Here is a 26883-nt window from a genome sequence, read left to right on the forward strand (position 1 = left end):
TTGCTCCTTTAGTTCCTTCAGTAAGCGATCGTCAGGACCATCAGGTGGTCCTTGTGTTTATGATCTAGTTATTATTTGAGAAGCAGATTGCGGCAGGGGAATAATGGAGTTGATTACTTCCTCCCGGTGACTTTTGAACTGGGGCGTTCTAGACAAGGTGTCAGCCAAAAAATTCAGCCTGGGAAATACTTTAAGGTGAAGTTAAAATGGTTGAAGTATTGATAATTTGGGGGGGGGGGTTAGAGCTTCCAAATTTTTATGATCAGTCCATACTTCAAAAGGTACAGTATCTCCCCCCCCCAATAGTAATGCCCATTGTACTGCAAAAGCCTCCTTCTCTCAAAAATCCCACCGCTCTGTCAGCTTCCAGGAAGTGTAAGTGCAGGGTTGTAAACCCCCCCCCCCGGTAATTTTTTTGTAAGAGAACAGCACTCACAGCCACGCCACTCGCATTGGCTTGAATGATGAATTGCTTTTCATGATCAGGGTGCTTGAGAACAGATTTGGTTGCAAAGAGTCTTTTTAGATTCTCGAATTCTGTTTGACATTCTAGGGACCAAGGCAATGGCTGACAAGGTCGGGGTTTCTCCCTCCCTCCCCGTTTTCAATAAGTTGGTTATTGGCATGGCTATCTTTGCGAAAGAGGAGATAAATTGGCGGCCAAAGTTAGCAAACCCCAGAAAGCTTTGAAGTTGTTTATGGATGCGAGGGGGTTGCCATTCCAATACAGCTTTCACTTTTGCAGGATCCATCTATATCCCCTCATTTGTCTCCAACATGTCCTCACTTTCCTTTATAGTGATTAAATGCAATTGAAACACTAGGTGACAGTACAATATTGTGCTGCATTTGCCTAGGTCAGGGGTCTGCAACCTTAAACACTCAAAGAGCCACTTGGACCCGTTTCCCAGAGAAAACACTGGGAGCTGCAAAACTTGTGCGCGCATGTGCGTATACAAGGGGGGGGGAGCTTGAAGAGTTTAATTAAAAAGAAATAGAGGCTGCTGTGCATGAGTTCTCTCTCTCTCCCTCTTTTTCTCTCCTTTTTTCTCTCTCCCACCTTCTTTCTCTCCCTCTTATCTTTTTCTCGCCCTTTCTCCCTTTCCTCCCCTCTCCCTCTTTCCTCTCCCCTTCTCTTTTTCTCTCCCTTCTCTCCCTCTCCTCCCTTTCTTTCCTCTCCCCTTCTCCCTCTCTCCCTCTTTCCTCTCCCCTCTCCTCTCTTTCTCATTCTCTCTCTTTCTCTCTCCCCCCTCCTCCCTCTCTCCAATCTTCTGCTCACCTGGCAAGCTGGCTTCAAGCTATTCTTCAAGAGGCTGGCTCTCTCCTGCCCTTCCTGCTTCCTGCAGAGATGCAGCCAAGGTAGGAGCCCCGCCCAATAAGCTTGTCAGGTTGTCGGAAAATAGGGTGAGGGCACTCTTTTTTTTACACACACAAACACAGAGAGAGAGAGAGGGAGAGAGAAGGGAAGTGCAAGTGCCTCTCTCTGTCTCTCTCTCTCTCTCTCTCTGCAAATGGCAGAGGAGGCTGGGAGCTGCAGAAGGCTCAAAGAGCCACATGTGGCTCCAGAGCTGCAGGTTGCCGACCTGTGGCCTAGGTATACCCAAGGTATTTGCTAATGATTTGTACAAAGCTGGCTTGTAAATGATGCTGATAATCCATTTTTAGTTGCTAACTCTTATTATAATCTGCTAGAAATATTTTCTATTTCTATTTTTTCCGTCAATCTCTCTGGTTACCTTCAGATAAGACAGACAAATGCATAAATGCTGTAAGAATCTGAGGACTTAGTTCTTAGATTTTCCAACATGACAAAATACTAGTAAAATTTGTACATAAACTCTTATGTATCATTGCCTTTAAAATCCATTATGAACATTTCTTACATTATCTTCTCTCATATATGTAATTAGTTTTGCTTGATTTTTATGTGAAATAAAAACGGACAAAATGTATGAAATCTTAGTATTTTCAATGTTTTTCCTAATATTGTATTTTCTTTGGACACTATGAATCCTGTATGCAAATGGCACACTGACTTTCAGATATTGAAGAAACATTTCATTGTTTGATATTAATATAGATGACAATTTAATCTTTATTATAGCTAAAAGTCAACATTTCAACTGTTAAAGTAAATAAAATTTATTTTATTATTTATTTCTCTATTAAAAAGGGTAAAATATACTCCACTCTCACATACTGTACTGGCAGCTTGAGAAACTAACTTCTTTTTGACTTTACAAAGTATTTACACAGCCTTTTACCACATTGTATGAACAAATGAGAAAATCTGATCCTTAGAAAAAATAGATTGTTAAAAAAAATTACTGCTGGCATGTCCCAACCTTTTTTTTTTATCCCAGATGTTTTATTTGGATTCCAAACTTGCACTAGTAGTTTTATTAGATCATTAAAAAATATGAAATGTTTGTATGAATATTGTTAACTAGTTTCCAGTCAGAATGACAGAATTACAGAGTTGGAAGGAATCTTGTAAGTCATCTAGTCCAACCTCCTGCTCAACAGGATACTCTCTATCATTTCTGACAAGTGGCTGTCCAGTCTCTTCTTGAAAGCCTCCAGTGATGAAGTACACACAACCTCTGAAGACAAGCTGTTCCATTGCTTGATTGTTCTCACTATCAGAAAATTTTTCCTTATTTCTAGGTTGAATCTCTCCTTGATTGGTTTCCATCCGTTGTTCCCTGTCTGGCCTTCAGATGTTTTATAAAATAGGTTGTTGCCCCCCTCTCTGTGACAGCCGCTTAAATATTGGAACACTGCTATCATCTCATCCAGGGTCCTTCTCTTCACTAGACCAGCCATGCCTAGTTCTTGCAACTGTTTTTCATATTTTAGCTTCCAGGCCCCCAATCGTCTTTGTTGTTCTTTGCACTCTTTCTAGAGTCTCAACATCTTTTTTATAGTGTGGAGACCAAAACTGGTTGCAGTATTCTAGGTGTGGCCGCTGTAAGCCATTCTGATTAATGTAGTTCTTTTGTAACGAGAAGAAATACTGATAATAAATTCATTTTATGATTTGATGATCAAAATCCCGCATGTATATGTAGCAACAATTTAATATTCTGTAAAATAAATATTCTTTTTCTTTTCTAATTTCTCTACTTTATACTGGTTGCAGTTATTTAGTTTATCATATTGTCACTTCTGAGAGGGTGCTGTGATTACAATGCAGACATCCACACACACCCCTGTAATTACCCCAAGCAGCTTTCCGGGAGTTGCTGGAACCGAGAAAAACTGGGAACCATCCACACCGCGTCGGCGAGGTTCTCCCGTCTTGCTTTCAAAAGGTCATACCAGGACACGGGTAGAAGCGAGACCGGCGACGTGAGAACTTTGTCCACCTTAATGGCTCCAAGGCTATAAACTATACTTCCCAGAATGTAAAGCTGCATAGAAACTTCCGTCCACAGGGGGAAAAATCGACGCAAGTCGTCGCCCTGTAAACAAAAGCAGTCATTAGCGAATAGAATGGAAAACTACAGAGGCTAGACCAGGAGTAGGCAACCTTGGCTCTTTTATGACTCGTGTACTTCAACTCCCAGAATTCCTGAGCCAGCACCAGTCATAAGAGAGCCAAAGTTGCCTACCCCCGGGCTAGACATTTACGCACGATTTCTCGCTGAAATGTCACTAGAACGATGGGTTCTATTGGCTGTTTTAAAGCCACACCTTAAATATCATTGAGCCCGCCTCTGTAGCTTTGTATAAAAGTCGGGTCGGTAGCCGCCCTGCGACTTTAGTTCCAGGCATCTGAGAGGAGAAAGATGTATCGATTCCGTTTACGGGCATCCACGGGGATTTCTACCGCTTCAGCAGCTTTGTTTATCAACTGCCTTCCTCAATCGCATCAGTTGCCTCGGTCCGGGAAGCCGGCCTCTGAAAGACAATTCTATAGTAAAAAGCGCTCCTGGTCTTCCATCCGCTGATTGTCACTACCGCCCGACGAAGGAAAGAAAGTAAAACCAGAGACCGAGACTTCGGTGCCGGAGCGCCAGCAGAAGTCGCGCGAAGATACTACCGTTGTAGGCCGCTGCCATGCCCAAGTTGAAGCGGCGAGGAGGGGGAACCCCGCGCGGAACATCAGGTGAATGGATGGTGCTTGCATGCTGCCGCCACCGCAAGCCATTCTGGGTAGTGTAGTTTTGTGCTGCTTCGTTCTCAATGATTGGGCGGCCAGGTCTGAACTGCGGCTCCTATTAGCTTTCTGTTACAGAGGCGTGAGGGAGGGGGGGAGCCCCGCCTGCAGGGGTGATTCTTCGTAGATGGAGGGTGGTACTTGGCCGTGGATGTGGGCGACGCCTTGGACTCGGCCCTGCCCTGTCTTTCCATGGCGTGTCCAAGTTAGACAGTGTGGCCTGGTGTCCCGGGAGCTAGAAATGTGAAACAGCGACACCTGAACCCTGTTCGCTGTAATTCATGTAGGAATTCAAGATATTGTTTCAGAGTATTATTTCAGCTGAACTTTTATTTTTATTTGTAAAATTAAACTTTTAATTCGCTTCTGCCACGAGTAATAGTCTCAGTAGTGGTGGTTAACGGATACACACACACACACACACGCGCGCGCGCGCGCGCGCGATTACGAATAGGATGGGGTTAGGCTTAGGATTTCACACACACACACACACATACACACACGCGCGATTACGAATAGGATGGGGTTAGGGTTAGGATTTTTTAAAATAACATTCTTAATATTTAGCAAACAGCATGCTGTCTGGGTTCATGTATTTAAAAATCAATAATTATCATAAACAATATGTTAATTGCTCAGTAGTCTTCTTGCTAATATATATTCAAAGTTACATATCACATTCCTTTCTCTCTTAACTCGTTTTTGTAGCCATAGATAAAAATTATCCCATGTTCTAAAATACACTGATTCTTCTTTCTCTTTTATCTTTAAAGTCAATCTATCCATTTCTGCATACTCTAAAATTTTCTTAATTAGTTCTTTGGTTGGTAAATTTTCATTTTTCCAATATTGGGCAAATACAATTCTTGCTGCAGTTAGTACATGTAAAATTAAATATATACAGTCTTTCTCATAATTTGCTCCTATTCCTAACAAAAATAATTCTGGCTTAAAATCTATTTGTTTTTTAGTCATTTTCTCCAATCATAAGTGTATTTTTGACCAAAATCTTTTAGCTTTAGGGCAGACATGTAAAACTCGTGATGTCATGGGGATGGTTTTGCCATTGCCGGCAATGGGCTTCAGGATGACAATTTGACACCCCTGCTTTAGGGCATGTCCAATAGATATCGTAATAAGTACCTGGCTTTTTTTGTTTGCATTTCCAACACTTGTTTGAAGTATTTTTAAACATTTTTGCTAATCTCACTGGTATTAAATGAAATCTGTAAAACATTTTATGTAAGTTTTCTTTATATGCCACTGCTTTCGTTAATTTAGCATTTCTTTCCCATAACCTTTTCCAGTTTTCTAATTCTATATTATGTCCAAAGTTCTTCGCCCATGTTATCATTGTTTCTTTTACTTGTTCCTCCTCCATCTTTAAGCTTAACCAATATTTATAGAGTTTCTTAATCATTTTTTTGTTTTTTTTAGCAATATCTAGTTAAATTCTGTTTTTTATAAAATCCCATTATTTTAACGTTTTCATATCTTGTTTGAATTTGAAAATATGGCCACCATGATAGATCAATACTTCGTTTTTGTAAATCTTATCTGTCTTTCAATTTCCCTTCATTGTCCAAAATATCTTTATAGGTCAGAACTTTGTTGTAATTCATTAAATTTGGGTAAGCAAATGCTTCCATTGTTGAAAGCCATCCAGGTATTTTGATATAAATTTTTGCTTTTATTTTTTCCCATTCTAAAAGAAGTACATTTCCTATAAAGTAGTTTTGAAAGTATCTATGAATTTTATTCTTCCCATACCACAGAAAGGCATGCCAACTAAGTTGTAGGTTATGCCCCTCTAGGTATAATAGTCTTTATCTGATGATTATCCACTCTTTAAGCCATGTTAATATAGTTGGTAGTATAATGTCCAGTCCATGTTAATATAGTTGCTTGGTAGTATAACGTCCAGTCTGGCAGTCCAAATCCTCCACTTTCTTTTGCTTCTTGTAACATTTTCAGTCTGATTCTAGCTTTTTTTCTTGCCTGATAAATTTCAGTATTGTTGTATTTAGTTCATCAAAAAAGGCTTTTCCCAGTCTTTACAGGTATCATTTGCAATAGAAAGAGTATTTTCCGTAAGATATTCATTTTCACTGTTGCTATTCTCCTGAGCATTGAAAGTTGTAAATTTTTCCACTTTTCCAAATCCAATTTTATTTGTTTTAGCAATCTTGCATAATTGGTTTCTTTTATTGTTGCACTCTTGCTGTTAAATAAATTCCCAAATATTTAAATTTTTTAACTATTTGAAGATTTGGGTTTTTTGCTAGTTTTTTTGTTTTTCTGTTAGATTTTTAGTAAACACTTTTGTCTTTTCTCTGTTTATTTTCAACCCTGTCATTTCTCCAAATTTTTCTATTTTCTCCATAAATTTAGTGCGTGTTTCAAGTGGATCTTCCAATATAAAAACCAAGTCATCTGTAAATGCTTGTAGTTTGTATTTTTCATCTTTTATCTCCAGTCCTTTAATTTCTATATCTTGCCTGATATTTGTATTCAATACTTCCAGTGTTAATATAAATGGAGATAGTGGACATCCCTGTCTTGTGCCTTTTTTAATGCCAAAGTTTTCTGTAAAATCTCCATTTACAATTATTTTAGCTGTTTATGATAAATTGTTTTGATTACATTTGTAAAATTTTCTTCAAAGGTCATTTCCTCTAGCTGCTGGAATAAATTGCCAGTTTACGTTGTCAAACACTTTCTGTGCATCTAGAAATATTAAAGCCATCTGTTTCCCTGGATGAATTTCATAGTACTCTAACACATCAAGAATAATTATTAAATTATTTTTTATCAGTCTTTTAGGTAGAAAACCATTTTGATCTGTATATATACATTCAATCAAAAATTTATTTAGTCTTTCTGCTATTATTGAGGCAAAAATTTTATAATTTACATTTAATAACGATATTGTTGTATAATTTTTTATTTGCATTAGATCAGAGTCTTGTTTGGGTATTAGGATAATATTGGCTTCAGTCCATGTATTTTAGCCTCCAAAAGTATTTCATTGCACAGTTCTTTTAATATTGGGCTTAGTATATCTTGTTAATGATTTATAAAGCTCTATGGGTAATCCATCTGGACCCAGGGTCTTATCATTTTTTTGCCTTTTTATAGCCTCTAATCTCCATCATTGATATTTTTCCATTTAATATATTTTGAATATTATCTGAGATTTTTTGTAAGTCTGCTTTTTTTAAATACTGTTGTATTTTTTCTTTTCAAATTTCCTCTGCATTGTAAAGTATCTCATAATAGTCTTTGCTAATTTTTTTAATTGTATCATTCTGAAACTGTAATTCACCTTTTGAGTCTTGCAACAGTTTTTTCTCTTTTTCTTTTTTCAATCTATGTGTTACCATCTCCCCAGTTTGTTGGCATTTTGAAAAAAGTTCTGTTTACCCCTTTTAATCTGTTGAGCCATTTTTTCCGTCTCAGCTAGGTTTTATTTGTGTTTTATTATCTCCATTTGCTTTTTAAGTATTTTCTTTTGTGGGTCTATTTGTAATTCTGATTCTAATTTTCTGAATTCTTCCTTCAACTTTAACTGTTGTTGTTTCTTTTCTTTATTCTTTTTAGCAGTATAAATTATAGCCAACCCTCTGAAATATATTTTAGCTATGTCCCACACATTTTGAAGTGATGTCTCTTCTTTCTTGTTTATTTTGAAAAAAAAGTCCATTTCCTTTGTCGCTAGTTGTATGAATTCTTTTTCTTTCAATATAGATTTGTTTTTCTTAACTCCTCTCCAAGTCATAATCCAATCATATTGGATTATGATCTGCCCATATATTAGTTTCTATTTCAATTTCTTGTATCATCATGCTAAGTTCCGAGGATGTCCATATCATATCAATTCTAGACCATGATTTATGTCTATTTGACTAAAATGTATATTGTAGTTTCTTTGGATTTTTTTCTTTCCATATATCTTGGATACAGAGTTCTTCTGCCGTTTTTAAAAACACTCTAGGTCAATGATGGCGAACCTTTTAGAGACTGAGTGCCCAAAAACTGGACCCGCCCCCGCTCTACCCCCTGCCCCGCCCCCACCCTGCCTGCCTGCAGAGCCATTCACCGCTTCCAGGGTCCGCCACAGATCACCCAGGCAGTCCAGCACCGCCATGGTGGCCATACCCTCTGCCTGCGCCCCGCAGCATCAGCTGTGCGCAATGGGGCATGAGGGCAGAGTCTTGTCTACGCTGCCTGGCTGTCATGTCCTTGGCTGTGCTGCTCCGCATGGATCACGCTCGGGGGCAATTCTCCTCCAGGAGGGCTGCTGGTGAGGGGGTCGCGGGGGGAGGCAAGGCTGGGGCAACAGCACCTGTGCCCACAGAGAGGGCTCCGAGTGCCGCCTCTGGCACATGTGCCATAAGTTCGCCACCAATGCTTAGGTAATATATTTCTTCCTATCCTCCCTTGTTTAGTGCTTTTATAGTCCAAAGTTCATAATAATCATAATATTTTTATATAATTTTGGTAAAATTGTTCTTGTTTATCATTTGATGCATATATTGCTACCTTCAGTATCTGTTTTTGATCCATCATTATTTCCACCGCTAATATTCTTCCCTCTTAATCTGCATAAATTTGTCTGTTGATGTGCTAATGCAAAGTGAAGTTTACTAGTTTTTGGTTGTTCTAATAGTTTATAGTGTTGTCTTTTAATATGTGTTTCTTGGAGATAAATTATATCCATGTTTAATTTTTGTAGTCGTGTAAAAATTTTTTTTCTTTTTTGAGGGAGAATTTAGTTCATTTATATTCATTTCCTTTTCCATCTCTTTCAATTATATCTAGGTCTTAGTCTTCTGGTTGATCTTATCTGTCTCTGTTCTCTTACTCTTGCTCCTTCTTCTATATTTGTGTTTTTAATTTCTTCTTCCTCTCTTGGTTTGACTGCTCCTTCTACTGCCATCTCTTCCTGTTTCTTTGTTTCTCTCGTACCAGATTCAAAATCATCTCCTTCCAGAAACGCTCTATGGTTGTCATAGAATTCCATTTATTTATTTATTTATTAATAAAATTTATATGCCGCCCAATCCCTAGGGACTCAGGGGGGGCGTACAAAATTAAAACAATAAATATAACAATAAAAATGAGTGCATTCATACAACATGTCCCAATGGTGTCCCGGCCCCCCCAGGGACATCAACCCCTGCCAGAACAGGAAAGTTTTAATGGCTTTCTTGAAGGCCGGCAAGGTGGGAGTAGTTCGAATCTCGGGGGGGGAGTTGATTCCACCACGTCGGAGCCACCACAGAAAAGGCCCTTCCCCGAGGGCCCGTCAGCCGACATTGTCTGGCCGATGGGACCTGAAGGAGGCCCAATCTGTGGGACCTCACCGGTCTCTGGGAACTATGCGGCAGTATGTGGTCCTGTAAGTAACCTGGTCCTAAGCCATGAAGGGCTTTAAAGATGATAACCAACACCTTGAATTGCGTCCGGAGACCCATAGGAAGCCAGTGCAGCTCGCGGAGGATAGGTGACACGTGGGTGTACCTTGGTGCACCCACAATCGCTCTCGTGGCTGCATTCTGAACCAACTGCAGCCTCCGAATGCTCTTCAAGGGTAGCCCCATGTAGAGCGCATTACAGTAATCCAGTCTTGAGGTGACAAGGGCATGAGTAACCGTGAGCAGAGCCTCCCGATCCAAATAAGGCCGCAACTGGTGCACCAGGCGAACCTGGGCAAAGGTCCCCCTGGCCACAGCCGATAGATGTTGTTCCAAATTTAGCTGTGAGTCCAGGAGGACACCCAAATTGCGTGCCTGCACTGAGGGAGGTAAGTTTACCCCCCCAGGACCAATGATGGACCATCAGGATGACCCTTGGGGGGCAAGACCCAGAGCCACTCGGTCTTGTCAGGGTTGAGTCTAAGCCTGTTCACCCCCATCCAGACCCTCACATTTTCCAGGCACCGGCACATCACGTCAACTGCTTCACTGAAAGGACACGGGGTGGAGATATATAATTGGGTATCATCCTCATACTGATGATACCTCACCCCGTGTCGCCGAATGATCTCACCCAGCGGTTTCCTGTAGATGTTAAAAAGGAGGGGGGACAGGACCGAGCCCTGAGGCACCCCATAATCGAGGCGCCTAGGGGTCGATCTCTGTCCGCCCGCCAACACCGACTGCGACCTGTCAGAGAGGTAGGAGGAGAACCACCGCAATACGGTGCCGCCCACCCCCACCTCCCCGAGACGACGCAGAAGGATACCATGGTCGATGGTATCGAAAGCCGCTGAGAGGTCAAGAAGCACCAAGATAGAGGAATGACCTCTATCCCGGGCTCGCCAGAGGTCATCGGTCAGTGCGACCAAAGCAGTCTCAGTGCTGTAGCCGGGCCTGAAAACAGATTGAAAAGGGTCCAGATAATTCGTTTCATCCAAGGATCGCAAGAGTTGGGATGCCACCACCTTCTCTACAACCTTCTCCACAAAGGGGAGGTTGGAGACAGGACGAAAGTTCTTCAAAACAGCTGGGTCCAGGAAAGGCTTCTTGAGGGGCCTCACCATCGCTTCCTTCAAGGTTGCGGGAAAGACCCCTCCATCAAGGAGGCGTTGATTATCGCCTGGAGCCAGCCTTGTCTCACCTCCCTACTGGCAGAAACCAGCCAGGAGGGGCACGGGTCCAATAAACAGGTGGCAGCATTCATCGCCCTCACGGCCTTGTCCACTTCATCAGGGGTCACAGGCTCAAACCCGCTCCAGATAACATGACTAAGACCAGCCCCCGGCATCTCGGCTCGCACTGCCCAGTCGGAGTCCAGGTCCCTCTGAATCTGAGCGATTTTGTCCAAAAGAAACTGAACAAATTCCTCAGCTCTCCCCTGCAAGGGTTCCTCTGCCTCCTCCACTTTAAGAAGGGAGCGGGTCACCCTAAACAAAGCGGCCGGGCGAGATTCTGCGGACGCAATAAGTGCGGAAAAGTGAACACGCTTTGCCGCCCTTATCACCACTAAATAAGTCCTAAGATAGGCTCTTAATAGTGATCGATCAGATTCAGAGTTACTGGCCCTCCAACGTCGCTCTTGACGTCTCTTGTGGCGCTTCATCTCCCGGAGCTCCTCAGTAAACCAAGGCGCTCTCCGGGGACCATTACCACAGAGAGGTCGCAGAGGCGCAATTTGATCCAGGGTCCCGGACGTCGCCTCATTCCAGGCCGTAACCAGGGATCCGGCTGAGTTGTGGACAAGGGAGTCAGGTATTTCCCCAAGTTCCTCCTGGAACCGATCTGGGTCCATTAGGCGCCTGGGGCGGAACCACCATTGCTTTAGATGGTGTGTCGAGTCTATATCTTTTCGTGTCCCATTAGGTTAAAATCCCTTCTGGAATCAGCTATCTGAAATCCACTCCTTTTTCAATTATTTTCTACAGAAACTGGTATTCTCTTCAGGATTCTCTTATTTTCCTAGGAATTTGTTTGAGAACTACAGTTTACTTTTCTTTGTATTTTAAAGGTTCATCTCTATTCTTTTCAAAATCTCTTATGGATCTTTTAAGAAATCTAATGTGTACTTCTCTGGGAACTTTATTTCTTCTAGCGTAGTTTGAGTTGACTCGATAGATCTGGTCTAATTCTCCTTCCATTTCCTGTTTCCAAATTCCTAATGCGTCTGCCAATAATTCTGTTATCAGGTTTAGACGGTCCTCTTCCTTATCTTCCATTATATTTTGAAATCTTAAAAAGTATGAGGCCTTTTTCATTTCTATGACAGCTATCGAGTCTTTTAGTGCACGGCTTTCCAACTGGTGGTACGCGCACCACATGTGAACATTGGCAACTGGCAAGTGGTATGCGACCATCCTAGAGAAGTAGTAGGGGAAGGGGAATGAGCTGAACCGGTGGCAGTACTGCACAAGCCTGAGCGAGAGACGGCTGTAGCAGCAGGGCTCTCCGGGCTAAGACGAAGCGCCAGGATCAGTGCTGCTTTCCAGTTCATCGGTGCTTCTTCGGGGCTATCATGGCTAAGCAGAAGCACCAGGGTCAGCACCGCTTTCCAGTTGATCGATGCTTCGGGGCTGTCAGGGCTCAGCAGAAGCACCAGGATCAGCTCCGGGCTCCAGCTGGACCTCGGCGCTGATCCTGGCGCGTCTGCTGAGCCCAGAAGAAGCGCTGATCAGCTGGTGGCTTGGGGGGCAGGGGGCAGTTTCACTCCCCAAACTCTGCCCTCTCACGAAAGTAGGATGAAAACTCCGAAAAACGACCAGGAAAAAAGGTTAAAACAGAAGAGTCTCTCTTCTGAACAAGAAAAAAGATCACATCCACATCCAGCTCTTGGGGGTAGAGTGGGGGTTTTTTATTTTTTGCCTCGTTTTGCTCTTTTAAAAAGACCGCCCCCAACACCAGAAGCTGCGCGCCATCACTGTTCTCCTGCTGCGTCCTCCACAGACCCAAATCCCTTCTTTCCCTTCCTTTGAAACAAACAACCCCCCCGAATCCTCTCATTCCTGCCTTCTGAATTACAATGAAAGAAAGCCAAGTTTTTTCTTTTGTGATCTTTACATATTTCAGTTCCTAGAAGATAGTGAGGAAGCAAGCCATCACAAGACACTCTTCTGTTTTTAACCTTTTTCCCTTGTCGTTTTTTGGAGTTTTCATCCTGCTTTCGTGAGAGGGCAGTGTTTGGGGGGTGAAGCTGCCCCCTTCCCCCCCCCAAGCCACAGCCAAGCAAGATGCCTACCCGCCGTCCTGCGCTCTTCCTCCTGTCTGAGGTTTTCGTTGTTAGCATTTTTGTTGAGGATTGGCAGCAGGGGGGAGGTGTTTGGTTTTTATTCCCCCCCCCATCTGCTGGATGGATGCAGCAGGTTTTGGTTACTTCTGTCATGCTGAAAGGTTACCCACGAAGCATGTTTGTTTTTTGGGGGGATCCCCACTCCAGGTGTTAAGCTTGCTTAAATCCTCTTCCTCCACCTCCTCACCGGAGCCCCCCTTTGTCTGCAACGGTGCAGCAGGAAGACTCCTGCCGGGCTGGGGATGATGGGGATCTGCTCTCTGCGGAGGAGGGGCAGGGCTCCAGCTGATCGGCGCTTTTTCTGGGCACCACAGACATGCTAGGATCAGCATGCTGCAGCTGATCTCTCACTGATCCCCCAAAGATTAAAGTTGCTTGTTTGAATAAATGAGACTTGAGATTCCAATTGCCTGGATTGTTTTTACTCTCTATTGCAGGGCTTTTCAACTGCTGGAGTCCGGTGCTGATCTTGGCGCTTCTGCTGAGCCCTGACAGCCCTACAGCTCCAGCCGTCTCGCTCAGGCTTGTGCGGTGCTGCTGCCAGTTCAGTTCATTCCCCTCCCCCTCTACCACTTCTCTAGGGTGGTCGCGTACCACCTGCCAGGTGCCAATGTACCACAGATGGTACATGTACCACCGGTTGAAAAGCCCTGCAATAGAGAGTAAAAACAATCCAGGCAATTGGAATCTCAAGTCCAATTTATTCAAACAAACAACTTTAATTTTGGGGGGAATCAGTGAAAGATTTCTTGGCAGCACTTGCCAGTTGCAGCATCTCACATTTTCTAAATCTGAGAGGAGGGATCACAAATAATATAATAAATGGCCACTCTTCTAAGGAGTTACTCTTATTTACAGTTGGTCCTCAAATTTATTCTAATTGGAAGGTGCTGCAGTAAATGAATCTTGACCAATTTTATGATTGCCAAATGGTTAAACAAATCCTGCTTTGGAGTCCTCTTAGGGACTTCTAACAAACATGACTAGGACACTGCAACTCTTGTAAATGTATGTCGGTTCCCAGGCACCTGAATTTTGATTACATGATTATGGGGATGCTGCTACAGCTGTTAAGTGCAAGGACCAGTCATAAGTTGCTTTTTTCAGCGATGTCATAATTTTAAACAGTTGTTAAATGAATGTTAAGGACTATCTGTATTTTTTTTGTTGCTACTAATTCATGTGAAACTATGGAGTAGTAATAATATAGAGAATCCCCAACTGGACCAGAAGTCTGATGTTCTGCTAATGGAATCTGTTTGCATTCCCAGATCTACTGAATAAATGAAACCTTGGTCACTCTATCTTATTACTGCTATATACCTGGAGATTGATTGGCCTATATTTATGTAATACAGGATTCCTGATGGATCAGGAATTGCAGATCTTCCCAGCAACCTCTGGGCAGTTTAAATGCAATGGAGCCCCTGATTGGACCTCCATTGCATTTAAACTGCCCAGAGGTTGCTGTGAAGTTCTGCAATCTGTGAATTAAGAAGGAGGAGTGCAGAGGACAAAAGTAGTGGTCTGCTACTTTTGTGATTTCCTTTCATTTCAGAATGTCTGGCTTAGTTCAGTGCAACACTTGTTTTGCAGCTGTCTTTTCGCAGTACCCTTTTCAAACTTGGAAATTGTCATATTTGTAAACAAATCACTAGTCTACAAGGACAGATTACTTATCTAGTGTCTTTAATCTGTGCTCTTTAGGCAGAAATTAGGTGTCCAGCCCTTCTGCTCTACTGAACTGCTGTGCTATCAGTTCCCTCTACCACAAAGATCCTGCAGGAGAAGGGCAGTATGGACAACCGTGGGATCTGGCAGGGTGAGAGCTGTGAACCATAAACACAAAGCTTTCACTGTGTCCCTGCATAACAGATACAGTGCCCTTGCTGACTTTAATAGGGACATTAAGAAGACAAGTCAAGGTATTTGTGATGATAATTCAAATAAGCAGGGGATCGTGGTCCGAGATGAAGAACTTGTTTTGGACAGGGGAAAGCGCGAATCAGATGTAACACATCAGTTGTGCAAGAAGAGAAAGGCATCCAAAAAGAAGCCACCTTCTGGTTGGTGATTCAATTATAAGTTATGTAAATTTAGGAAAGGATACCAAGGTTTCAAAAGAGGTCAGGTGTCTCCCAGGTGCTACTGCCAGTAGGGACAAGAAGCATATTTCTAAAATAATGAAGAATGCCAGCAAGGACTGTGATGTGGAGGCTATTGTACATCTTGGCACTAACAATCTGTTCCAAAAAGATGTACTCTCTGTGCAGAATGATTTCCAGAGCTTGGGGCAGGAACTTAGCAGGATAGGCTATAGGCTTACTTTTTCAGAGGTTTTTACCAGTGTATAAGGAACAAAATGGAAAAGGCCAGCATATAGCAGAATTCAATATGTGCCTAAAAAAGTGGTGTAAAGGGGAAGGCTTTGATTATATTAGTCATGATGTCTGCAGCTGGTCCAGTGAAAAAGTGTACAAAAGAGACCGTTTGCATCCATCAGAGAAAGGGACTGAGTTACTTGGCAATAAATTCACAGATTATCTGGAGAAATATTTAAACTGAACAACAGGGATAGTGAGTTAATTGATACAGAACATTCCTGTCCCTGGCAATCTAAAAATTATAGGATTATCAGAGCACGTAACACGGGTGTGTCTGGACAAGAATATCAACCTAGCTGTCAAGTAAAGTCAAGCTTTTAATAGGGAGTGCCACACAAAGTGCACTAATCAAACAGGTGGTAAGAAAGTAGGGGAACTCAGGCACCACACAAGTTATGTAGAAAGTAAACACAGGATCAGTTATAAAAGACTCAAATGTCTATACACCAACGGACAGAATATGAGCAATAAACAGGGTGAACTAGAAATTCAGGTAAATGAGGGCAAATATGATATTGTCGCCATTACGGAAACTTGGTGGATGAAACCCACACATGGAACACACAGCCAGATGGATTTAAATTATTTTAAGAAAACAAACCAAATAGAAGAGGTGGAGTTGCTCTCTATATAAGAAATAACTGCATTTCTACAGAAATAGAGCACAACAATGATGAAAACTGTCTTGAATGCATTATAAATATAAAAAGAGGGGAAATGATATTGCCATAGGTGTATACTATAGGCCACCCAACAAACAGAGGAAATGAATGAACTTTTTGCTAGTCAGCTAACTAAGCTATGTAGGAAGCACATCACAATAGTAATGGGGGACTTAAAATTACCCTGACATCAATTGGAAGACAAACTCTGCACCAAGTGGAAGATCAAACAGATTCTTGACAAACCTAGCTGACAACTTTGTCTCCCAAAAAGGAGAGAAGGGAAGTATGGGATTAGCCATATTGGACCTAATTCTCACTAACAGAGATGAAATGATAGAAGGGGTTGAAGCCACAGGAACCTGGGGGGGGGGAGTGATCATGAAATATTGGAATTCAACATTATGCAAGCACAAGCAATAGAACAGAGTTAAACTAAAATCATGGACTTTAAGAGAGTAATTTCAATAAGCTTAGAGACAGCTTGAGAAGGATTCCATGGATGAGAATCCTCAAGGGCAGGGGTAGGCAACCTTGGCTCGCACATGCGTGGTGCCGCCCCCTGCGCTGGCCGAGGCGTAGCTGGCAAGCGGCAGAGACGGCGCAGGCCGACCACCGGCTGGGCCACCAGCTGGCCCAGCCCAAGGGAGGTAAGGCACCCACCGGGCCCCATGCGCGCCAGCAATCCTCCCTGCGCCCACCAGCCTCCCACCTCCCACCCCTGGCCCTCTTTTACTTATATTTTTAGTAGTTGCTCGGCAGGGAGGGGTGGAAGCTTCCAGACAGCTCGCCTTTGCTGCAGACAACTTGCAGCACCGTTTGCAGAATGGGACTTTTGGTGGGCTCAGCAGGGCAGAAACAGCCTGGACAATTCCTATTGGCTTTTGAAAGCCAATAGAATTAGACTCTATTCAAGAGAGTCTATTCTATTGGCTTTCAAAAGCCAATAGAATAAAAGGGAGTAGCGCAGCTAAGGAAAAGGGGAAAAAAATGGCAGACTGCGTTGTTTGGCGATCCCCGTGAAATAGTCGTTCAACCCCAAATGGGGTCTGACCCACAGGTTGAGAACCATTGATCTATAGAATGCGTAACATGGAAAATGACACTTGTAATTGCTACAGTGCAGCTCAACAGATTCTAAAAACAGTGCTGTAATAGAAAGGAATTTTATATTATCTATCCAGACAGAATAAAAAAAGACTCCACCTTTATTTCTGTAGCATACTGTCCTTTTCCTTCCTCTAATACCAAACCCAACTTGAAATAGAGTAGCACAAATTGCATGCTATCTTCAGTAGAACAGAATTGACAGCATTAGGTAGTCTGCTCTTATAAGCTAGGTTGCGCTTCAAAATTTCACCAGTCATACATTAGACTAGCTTACAAGGGACAGAATAATTTTATCTTACAGGAAATAGTTTTTCATTTATTTGTCTTTTCCTATATGCAATTCATATGACTCATTTGAAAATGCCCTGACTCCATTGTTGGGAAATAGTACAATATGCTTACTTTGAAAAACCGTTTTCTGCAAAAGAAGTGGAGCACTCAGTCATAAAAAACACACCTACACAGTGTGCACAATTATTAGGCGAGTTGTATTTTGGAGGATTAATTTTCTTATTGAACAACTACAATACTCTTGGTCAATCCAAAATGTTAATAAACTTCAAACCTGAATAGTTAAAGTAAAAGTGAGGTTTTGGTTTTCTTAGAAGAAGATGTGTGCATAATTATTGGGCAACTATTGGTGTGGAGAATTATTGTGTAACTAAGTGAAAAATGAAAATTTGCCCATTTTATTTATTTACATCTTTTAAAGTGAGAATAATTAACAACACAAAATGTACAAATAAACATTTCTGAGATTTTACAAAAAATCAGTGACCAATATAGTCACCCTGTATTGTTTTCTGTTTCAATAACAGTCATAAGCCTTCCATTCATGGAGTCTGTCAGTTTGTTTGATCTGTTGATCAATGTTTTGTGCAGCAGCAGCCACAGCCTCCCAGACCTGTTTAGAAAGGTGTACTGTTCCTTCACTGTAAATCTTCCGTATAAGAAGAGAGCACGTTCTCAATAGGGTTTAGGACAGGTGAGGAAAAGGGTCATGTCATTCTTTCATCTTTAAGGTTTTTACTGGCTAGCCATGCAATGGAGTACTTTGATGCATGTGATGGAGCATTGTCCTGCATAAAAATCATGGTCTTGAAATATGCAGACTTTTTCCTGTACCGCTGCTTGAAGAAAGTGTCTTCTAAAAACTGGCAGTAGATTTGGGAGTTGATTTTGAGTCCATCTTCAACCCCAAAAGGTCCCCCTAGCTTGTCTTTAATAATACCAGCCCATACCAGTACCCCACCTCCATCTTGCTGGCATCTGAGTCGAAGTGGACCTTTATGTCCATTACTGATCTAGCCACGGCCCCATCCATCTGATCTGTCAAGAATCATTCTCATCAGTCCAATAACATCTTTGAAAAAAATCTGTCTTCAGATATTTATTGGCCCAGTCTTGCCATTTCAACTTATCTGTCTTGTTCAGTAGTGGTTGGATTTCAGCCTTCCTTACCTTGGCCATGTCTCTGAGCACTGAACACCTTGTACGAGGGCAATTCAGAAATAAACCTCCATTTGGTTATCAATGATAGACACTTGCAGATAAAGAACTTTTATTATACACATTAGAAAACTACAACATTACATTACTTTTTGACATAATTGCCATTCAAATTGAGGCAATTGTCATAATGTCTTACAAGTTTTGAAATTCCTTAGTAGTAGTCACACTACATGGGAGTCAGCATGCCCTGACGCTTGTTATGGATGGCTTGTCTGAGTTTTCATAACTTTTCACAGTAGACTTCTGAATTGATGGTTGAACCACTCTCATGAACTTCATTAGTAGTACTCCTTTAGCATCTTCACATTTGGCAGGATTTTCTTTGGCACCACTTCTGGTGTGGTGTTGGTTCATGATAATGCTTGCCCGCACACCGCTAGACACACCCAAGAACTTTTGAAGCAGTTCTGTTGGGATGTTTTTGATCACCCCCCATAGCCCATATTTGGCACTGAGCGACTACTAAGAAATTTCAAACCTTGTAAGACGTTATGACAAGTGCCTCAGTTTGAATAGTGAGTATGTCAAAAAGTAATATAATGTTGTAATTTTCTAATGTGTATAATAAAAGTTCTCTTATCTGCGTGTTTTATTTCCAAATTGCCCTCGTACTTTTGGGCAGTCCAGGTAGGTTGTAATTCTGGAATATGACAGCACTGCCAAATCTTTGGCAGTTAATATGTGTCTTTTTTTCTCAACATGTTTCTTGTGACCCTGTTGACTATTTGCAACAAAAAAATGATGGTTCTGTGATCATGCACCAATATCTTAGCAATTTCAAGAGTGCTGCATCTCTCTGAAAGACTTTTTACAATTTTTGACTTTTCAGAGTCAGTTTTATATATATATATTTGGCCCATTTTGCCTGAGGAAAAGAAGCTGCCTAATAATTATATGGACCTTGATATAGGGTGTTGATCTCCTTAGGCCACACCCTCCCTCTTTATACAAATACACATCACCTGATATGCTTATATCCAATAAGCATTCAAGTTTACACAACTTGGAGGTGGAAAATAATCATGAAAATGACAATATGGTGAAAATACTTGCCTAATAATTATGCACACAATGTACAGTCAATGTATATAATTTACCACTTTTACTTTTCTCAAGTTTTTTTGTTTTTTAACTTCTTTTTCTGGATCATTCTGAAACTAAAGAAAGAGGCTATTACCTCCCAGAGAACATAGGATTTAGGATTGGAAAAAAAAATTAAAACCCTACCTTCAAAGAAAGTAGGGGAAAAATATCCTATTTGCTGTGTGGAAATTAGATCTTCATTGTAAATCCAGGGTACAGGTAGTCCTCTGTTAACAATTGCAATTGGGATTGGAATTGCTATCAGTAAATAATATAGTCAGAAAGCACAGCTTCACATGACTGTTACTTAGCAACAGCAATTCCAACAGCCCTGGTTGGCATTACTAAGCAAATCACAATATTTAAGGATGCCATGTGGCTACCATTTTTTACTTTCTCCTGGCATCCCCATTGACTTTGCTTATTGGAAACTGGTAAAAGAAGATTGCAGATGGCAAGCACATGACATTGGATGATGCAGTGTTGTAATTATGATCCACACACCTGGATTGCAATCAAATGATCTCAAAGATGCTGTGATGGCTGGAACTCCAAGGTTCAGTCATAAGTGGAACAGTTGCTGAGTGAGTGGTCATTAAGTGAGGACCTGTACTATTTTAGCCTTTCAGTTTTATTCTTTACTCATATTTGTTTTGGGTAGCATATTTTAAATAGTTAACAGGCAGAGATAGTCTGGAGCAAAATAGAATATTCTTACAGTACTACACATTGAACGTTTTATGCTAAGAAAGCACTATAATAGTTAGCTCAAAATGTTCAAAATCCAAGTAGTATCTGGTCTCCAACAAGGTTCCCAGCATTCATTTTATTCTCAGTAGGGGATCCTAATTTTATAAATTAAAAGATCTGGCAATGTCTTTCTGTAGACAGTTGAAAATAAATTTCCCATCATTAATGTGAATTATGTATTACTTTTGTAGGTGCCCAGCACAGAAACATGCAACCTTTTAGTGATGAAGATGCATCAGTTGAAACTATGAGCCACTGCAGTGGCTTCAGTGATCCTGCCAGCTTCAATGAAGATGGTATGTGAGCATTTGGGCCTATATGAAAAAAATGCTTTTGATAATATAGCCTCCCTTTGGAGATAGTTTGGATGGGGAATGTAATACATCATTTTAAGTCAACTCATAAACAAAAGAATGATTTGCAAAGTATAAGGGCTGTTTGCAGACTCCCTTGTGCATTTACATCCTTTGATTCTTTTCCATTTCTGTGTGAACATCCTAGTGGGAGCTTGGAACTGTTTGAATTCTAGCAGACGCCGTAGGACTGCACAAGTGCAACAATATTTAGTGCAGCATAGCATGCCTTATTTGATACATATTTTATTGATTTTTTTAAAACTAACAACCTGGTGCTTAGTAAACAGCATGTTTTCTGGGTTCGCATTTCACAGCAATCAATAATAGTCAATTTTTATCATATCATACTCTACGTAACAGCTTTCCTTGATTTTCTTTTCTTCCCATATTGTTCTCTTTTGCAAACATTAGGTTAATACAGTTCTTAGTATTTTAGTAACAAAGAGGTTAAATATAAACATTTTTCTAACATTTATCCAATTAGTAATAGCATCAATATAGAACTACTTTTCTAGTTAGTCCTCTTGGTTGTGTTATATGTCCTGTTTTCAACATCCTCATTTAGACTTTTTCACCACAAAATTGAAATCATTTTTATCTGTTAAGATTTTCTCAAAGTTGATTTACAGTTAAATATCTAAGCTGTTTCCCTCACAATATCCTCCCAACAATTACATTTCTCATATCATTAAAAAAAAATACAATACTACTCAGAATAAGAAAGAAGAAAAAGAAAAACATAATCTCTCAAACTAAAATTCATTTATATCCCCCATTTTTCATTTTTAACTCTATTCCATTCAATATTTACTAATTAAGTAATCCATGTTATATTTTAACCATATTCAAACAAATACATAAACTTTAAAAATTGCATCTGATAAGACAGTTTTTTTCACATATTATGTGATTTTAGTATTTTTCTTTTGCCAAACGGCTTTTCTCATCCATCTATTCCACTTAGTTTAAAAATCCTGCCATTTTCTTGTGGATATTATTAAGGATGGGGGAGACAAATCAGATAAGATGTTAATTTCTTTTATCTTTTTTGTCTCTCAAGTTGTAGATTTTTTTGTATCTTTGTAATCCATTTTGTCAGGTTTTTCTTCTTATATTCGGCTTTGTTTTATGATTCTGGGGTGTAGATTATCTCTTCCAGTTCGGCTGCTTCAGTCATGTCTTGAGTGTTTTCTTCCATGTGCATTAAATCACAATCCCTTCCATTGGTAGATTCTTTCATTTTCTGAAAAGTCTTATGTTGTGAGGTTAACGTAAAGATATGTCATCAAAGTTGTTTTTAATTTCATTGTGGTTTAGAGCCATTATTGTTTGGATTAGTTGCAACATAGTGGACATTTCCTCCTGGAAAGTATTTGGTTTCTCTTGACAAATCTTTTTTCAAGCTCTTGAGATTCCATGAAGGCTAGAATTCAATTTTTTTTCTTTCTCTGAAAAGTTTTAAAGTCACAGTCAGTAGGTATTTATTATCCAGGAAGGTCAGTTATGTTTTTTCAATTATAATCTTTGCTTATTGTGGCTGGCCCAGAATGTTTTGTTTAGCTCTTTTTAAAGATCAAAGAAGTAGGTTATCTCATTCTGGGCGTCTTGCCAATACTTATAAGAAAACAGCTAAGGTTATATATTCTCTTCCTCCACTAGATGTCAGCAACAGTATGTTTTTTGTCCCCCTTAATAGTTTAATTCACTGCTTCCTTTCATGGGAGGGTGGAGCAAAGCTCCCCTTCCTTTTCACTTTCGGAGGTTTTTTTGCTTCTTCAGGTATCTTTTCCAAATGTTCATGATATAGAGTAGGGGAGAGAAGATCAAATTTCTCACCCAGTTTCAGCACGCAGTTCACCGATGTTCTGGTGAGTACGTGTGGACTTTGGCTGCAAGTAGCTTGGGCTGGTTACCAAGATGGGGCCAGCCTTTCTCCTGTCGGGTTAGAGGGAATTTCCCAATTGAACAGGACAACCACCATTGTTCCCGAATCTCTGGGGCGCCCCTCTTTCTTTGCTGTCTCTTTGGGGCGGCTTTAGATCCATTTAGGGTCCCCTGGCAGGGTGAAAAGAGCCACGGGAAGCAGAGCTTTTGCAATCCTGTGACTGTGCACCCCCGGGCAAAACCGGAAGTCCAGCATAGCATGCATTTTGGCTCCTCCGCTGATTATTTTGTGCAATGTTTGGAATGTTTTGTAATCTGGCCTTGGAAGGCTGTTCAGGAAACTCTGGACCCGAAGGGAGAAAGTTGGGTGAGAGTCAGGTGAATATGTTGGTCCGTCTCCCCTGGGTGAGACTGTGGGGGGAGAAGGAATGGCTCCTGCTTGGTGGGTGACAGCAACTGGGCAGGGTGCTGTTTGTGCATTGAGTGAATATATTATGAGTGGATTGGGGGATAAAGGCATGCTGGAGGTGGTCCCTATGCAGCAGTGAGGAAGGGGTGGTGTGAGTTTGAGGTCGCTGAGAGCAAGTTCCTGTTGGGCTCACCCTGCCCCTGACTTCCTCAATTGGAGAAGGTTCCTTTTTTTAAAGGAAGAATTGAGAAGTAAGGATAAAATGGTTTGTAGGGAAGGCAGAGGAGGGCGGTCTATTTCAGTGGTGTAGGGTAACAGGAGATACGGGAGGCAAGGGGGCATTCATGGGGAATGTGACCTTGGTGTTTAGTACCGATTTTGTGTTTTGCCTTCCTATACTCATCTCATTCAGCACATCTGTGGTGGCCCTGGACTGCTGTTGCTTTTAAATGTCAGATCAGCCTGTAATAAGGGTAGCCTTATTGCTGATTTGATCCTTGAAGAGAAGGCTGATCTGGCTTATATAACCGAGACCTCACTGGGCCCAGAGGGAAGTGTTCCTCTGTTAGAAATACACCCAGTAGGTTATCAAGCATGGCACCAGCCTAGACCTTAGGACTGGGGAGGGGATGTGGCTGTTGTTATCAGAGAATCTCTGGCAGCCTCCAGGGGCACAGCTCCACAAGTGCCTGGCTGTGAGACCCTTTTTCTTAGGTTGGGCTCAAGGGATCAGGTGGGGTTGCTGCTGCTGTACCAGCCTTCCTGCTGTGTGGCAGCTTCCCTACTCGGGCTCTTGAACCTCATTGCAGGGCTGGCAGTGGAATTTCTCAGACTTATAGTTCTGGGGACTTCAGTCTGCCATCGCTGGGGTTGGGGTTGGAGATAGCCCGAGATTTCATGGAAACCAGGATTTCCATGAGCCTGTCCCAGGAATAGTGGTCACACACCCAATTTGATGTTCTTGTCGGAACAGAGCCTATGTGACTTGGAATTGGAGGACTTGTCTTTGGTCCTCCTGTCATGATCAGATTACAGTCTAGTGGCAATGAGTTTCTCGTGAACTGTACCCCCCTCCCACAGGAAAGTAGGACCTATTAGATTGGTCCATTCCCATTGACTACTGTACCCAGATAGGTTCCATAAGGAACTAGGGGTTATAACTGCAGATCTGCTACGTAGTCACTGTTAAGGAATAGTCAGTCACTGTTTGGAATAGTAAGGTAACTGAGGCTCTGGATGGGATTGTGCCCATGCGACCTTTCCTCACCCATAGACCTCTCTACCCTCCATGGTATACAGAGGAATTGAAAGGGATGAAACAAATGAAGATACGTCTAGAAAGCACCGCTGGCAGAAGACAAGGGATGAACTTGATTGAACATTGGTAAGAGCTGTTATTGAGGCCTACCTCGTGGTGATTTGTGCGAAATGTGGTAGTCCAAATAGTCAATTTTGTTCTTATGAAATTTATACTTTGAAAGTTTGGCATATAGTTTGGCGGAGCAGAGTTTAAGACTGCTCTAACCAGCTTCACATGCTCTGCCTTGGTCTTGATGTAGATCAAGATATTGTCCAAGTACACCAAAACCCCCTTATAGAAGTCCTCTATATTCATAGAGGACTTCATTAATCAGTTGCATGAACACTGCTGGTGCCCCCTGTAGTCCAAAGGGGAGCACCCTGAACTAGAAACACTCCACTCTCGCTCCAAGCCCTCTACTTCATAATCACGCATACCCTGGGGAGGTATTCTCTTCTTTGGAAACTTTAATCCCCCTCTCTCCAGTTGATTAGGAGGATCCACTTTTTTAACCAGGTCAATTTCAAAACCAGAGGCCATTCCATACCGAGAGCCACAATGAAGGTTAAAGTCTGAGTGGCCTCCCATGGTTAGTCCCAGGGGCTTAGGGGCAAAGCTGGCTGGGATACCCCCTGCCCCTGACATATCAAGCTGGCAAAAAGTGATTGGGTCTTTGAGTCTCCTTAGATGAACCCACAGTTTCCCAAGCAGGTTTGGGCTTATTTGCACCAGATGCACCCTGAGTCCAACAATGCCGGCATAGCGGTCCGTTTTCTTGGCTGTAGCTTTCTATAATATGTCCTTCCTTGCCACACTTGAAGTAGGCGGTTGATCGCGGCTGGCTTGTGGAGGGTCTGCTAGCTTCTCCCCATCTTTCAGGTTGACCTCGTTTTCCTGGCTTACTGGGATAGTACTGGTTTGGGGTCTGGTCAATTTCTACTTCTTTGGCCACAATGCAGCATCACATAGGCATGCAGGAGCTCTACGGGCCACACAAGCATTGTACAGATTGTTATTTAGCCTGTCCTGGAAGCAGCTTACCAGGATGTCTTCAAGACAGTTGAGGCGGCGTGCTAATTTGCAGAACTCCTCCGTATATTCAGCCACTGGTTGACGCCCTTTTTTCACTGTTTTTATGTGATCCCAGGCCTTCCGGTCTGCCAGGTGATCTTCGAACTGGCGCCTCAGTGCTGTCATGAACTGGTTAAAGTTCCCAAGCTTGGGAGCATCACAGTTATGTAGGGTCACCATCCGCCTGGTGGCGGCCCCTTCCAGGGCTAAGGTGATGACTAATCTTGGCTGCATATTGGATGGGGTCCTCTCATACACTTGCATGTAGGTGAGAACGTGAACCAAAAAGAACTCCAACTGTCAAACTTCTTTCCCAGTGGAATCAACTTTGGCTCGTCTGGGGGAGTCCTATCTCTGGGCTGTCATGGGGTCTGGGCTCTCTGGGGAACTGCACGCTACTGCACTGCTGCAGTAGCTGCCGCAGTCTCCATTGAGCCCATCGTCCTCCCTGCTATCTTGGTAACTGCAATTTCTCCTTCTCCGTGCTCGACGTCCTCCTTTAATTCTTCCTCCATTTCTGGGCACCCCAGGGATTTAGCTTTTAGGTCCTTGAAAGCCTCCACCATGTACTGCATGGCTTGCTTCAGGATCCCTTCCATCTGGTCTGACTGCTTGTCCACCATCGGAAAGCAGCTCGTAACTTTTTCTTCCAAGTCTTTTTCCGACCCCCATAAGTGAAGGTTATCTTTTGGGCCCTTTGTTCCCAGTCCTCCTCCATCTTGACACCGAGTGACCATCTTGGTTTTGTGGTGTCTTCCAGGGCAGCGGCTTTCTCCAGCCAACCGGAGGTGCCTTCTGACTCACTCCAATCCTTGGTCCCGGCTTCTTTCATCTCGCTGTCATGCAGAGACATATGCATGGCCCCCCATAGTAGGGCAGATGCCTCTCCGGATTGGGCACTATTGCAGACCTTGCTTTATGTAAGGATCTACCTCAACTAGATCTCCCAAAGAAGCAGAACTTTCAAAAGGAAAGCATTGTTTCAAAAGGAACTTTTATTGAGAGTTAGTGATGGCAGGAAGGCAAAGCAAAGTCTGAGGATTTTGCGTGCAAAAGGTTACATCAAAATGCCTATTCCGGTCTCCTACCCCCAGTGTCCAACTGTCCGTTTGAAATCCAGGCAATCCATAGGTACTAGGTTGTTTTGAGAACCTAGTTTTAGTGCCCTTTCCAAGGTCTCTCTAGATTTTGTTTCCCAACAGTCCCAGGCTCCGTCATCTGGAAATAAGACAGAGTTTTCAAGCCACATTCCTTTCACATAGAGGGAGGGCAAAGCAGAGCAAGGCAAATATATTTACCCAACCAACCAACCCTCCTTCCAACATAATGGCAGGCTCTGAAAAAAGAATTTATAGGCATAAGCAATAAACTGTAGGCAAATCTATTTGAGGGGTCCTGACAGACAGGATCCTAGGGAATATGCATGCAAGCACCTGT

At 42.1% G+C, this 26883-nt stretch overlaps 1 protein-coding gene across 3 annotated transcripts in view; it reads left to right on the forward strand.

The window, feature by feature from the left end:
* The first annotated feature begins 3762 nt into the window (after nucleotides 1-3762).
* Nucleotides 3763-26883, forward strand: part of IFRD1 (interferon related developmental regulator 1) — an 80342-nt gene continuing 57221 nt past the window's right edge. Inside the window, exons 1-2 of one of the 3 annotated variants that reach the window (XM_039321708.1) lie at nucleotides 3764-4111; nucleotides 20618-20722. In XM_039321708.1, the coding sequence (XP_039177642.1) occupies nucleotides 4063-4111; nucleotides 20618-20722 (154 nt within the window). In that variant the 5' untranslated portion in view covers nucleotides 3764-4062. Of the gene's footprint in view, nucleotides 4112-20617; nucleotides 20723-26883 lie in introns of all 3 variants that reach the window. The other 2 variants (XM_039321709.1, XM_039321711.1) reach the window with 2 other exon arrangements.

The sequence above is a fragment of the Crotalus tigris genome, unplaced genomic scaffold (genome assembly GCF_016545835.1).
Source record: "Crotalus tigris isolate CLP2741 ecotype Arizona unplaced genomic scaffold, ASM1654583v1 scf7180000023816.343384, whole genome shotgun sequence".
NCBI classification, from domain to species: Eukaryota; Metazoa; Chordata; class Lepidosauria; order Squamata; family Viperidae; genus Crotalus; species Crotalus tigris.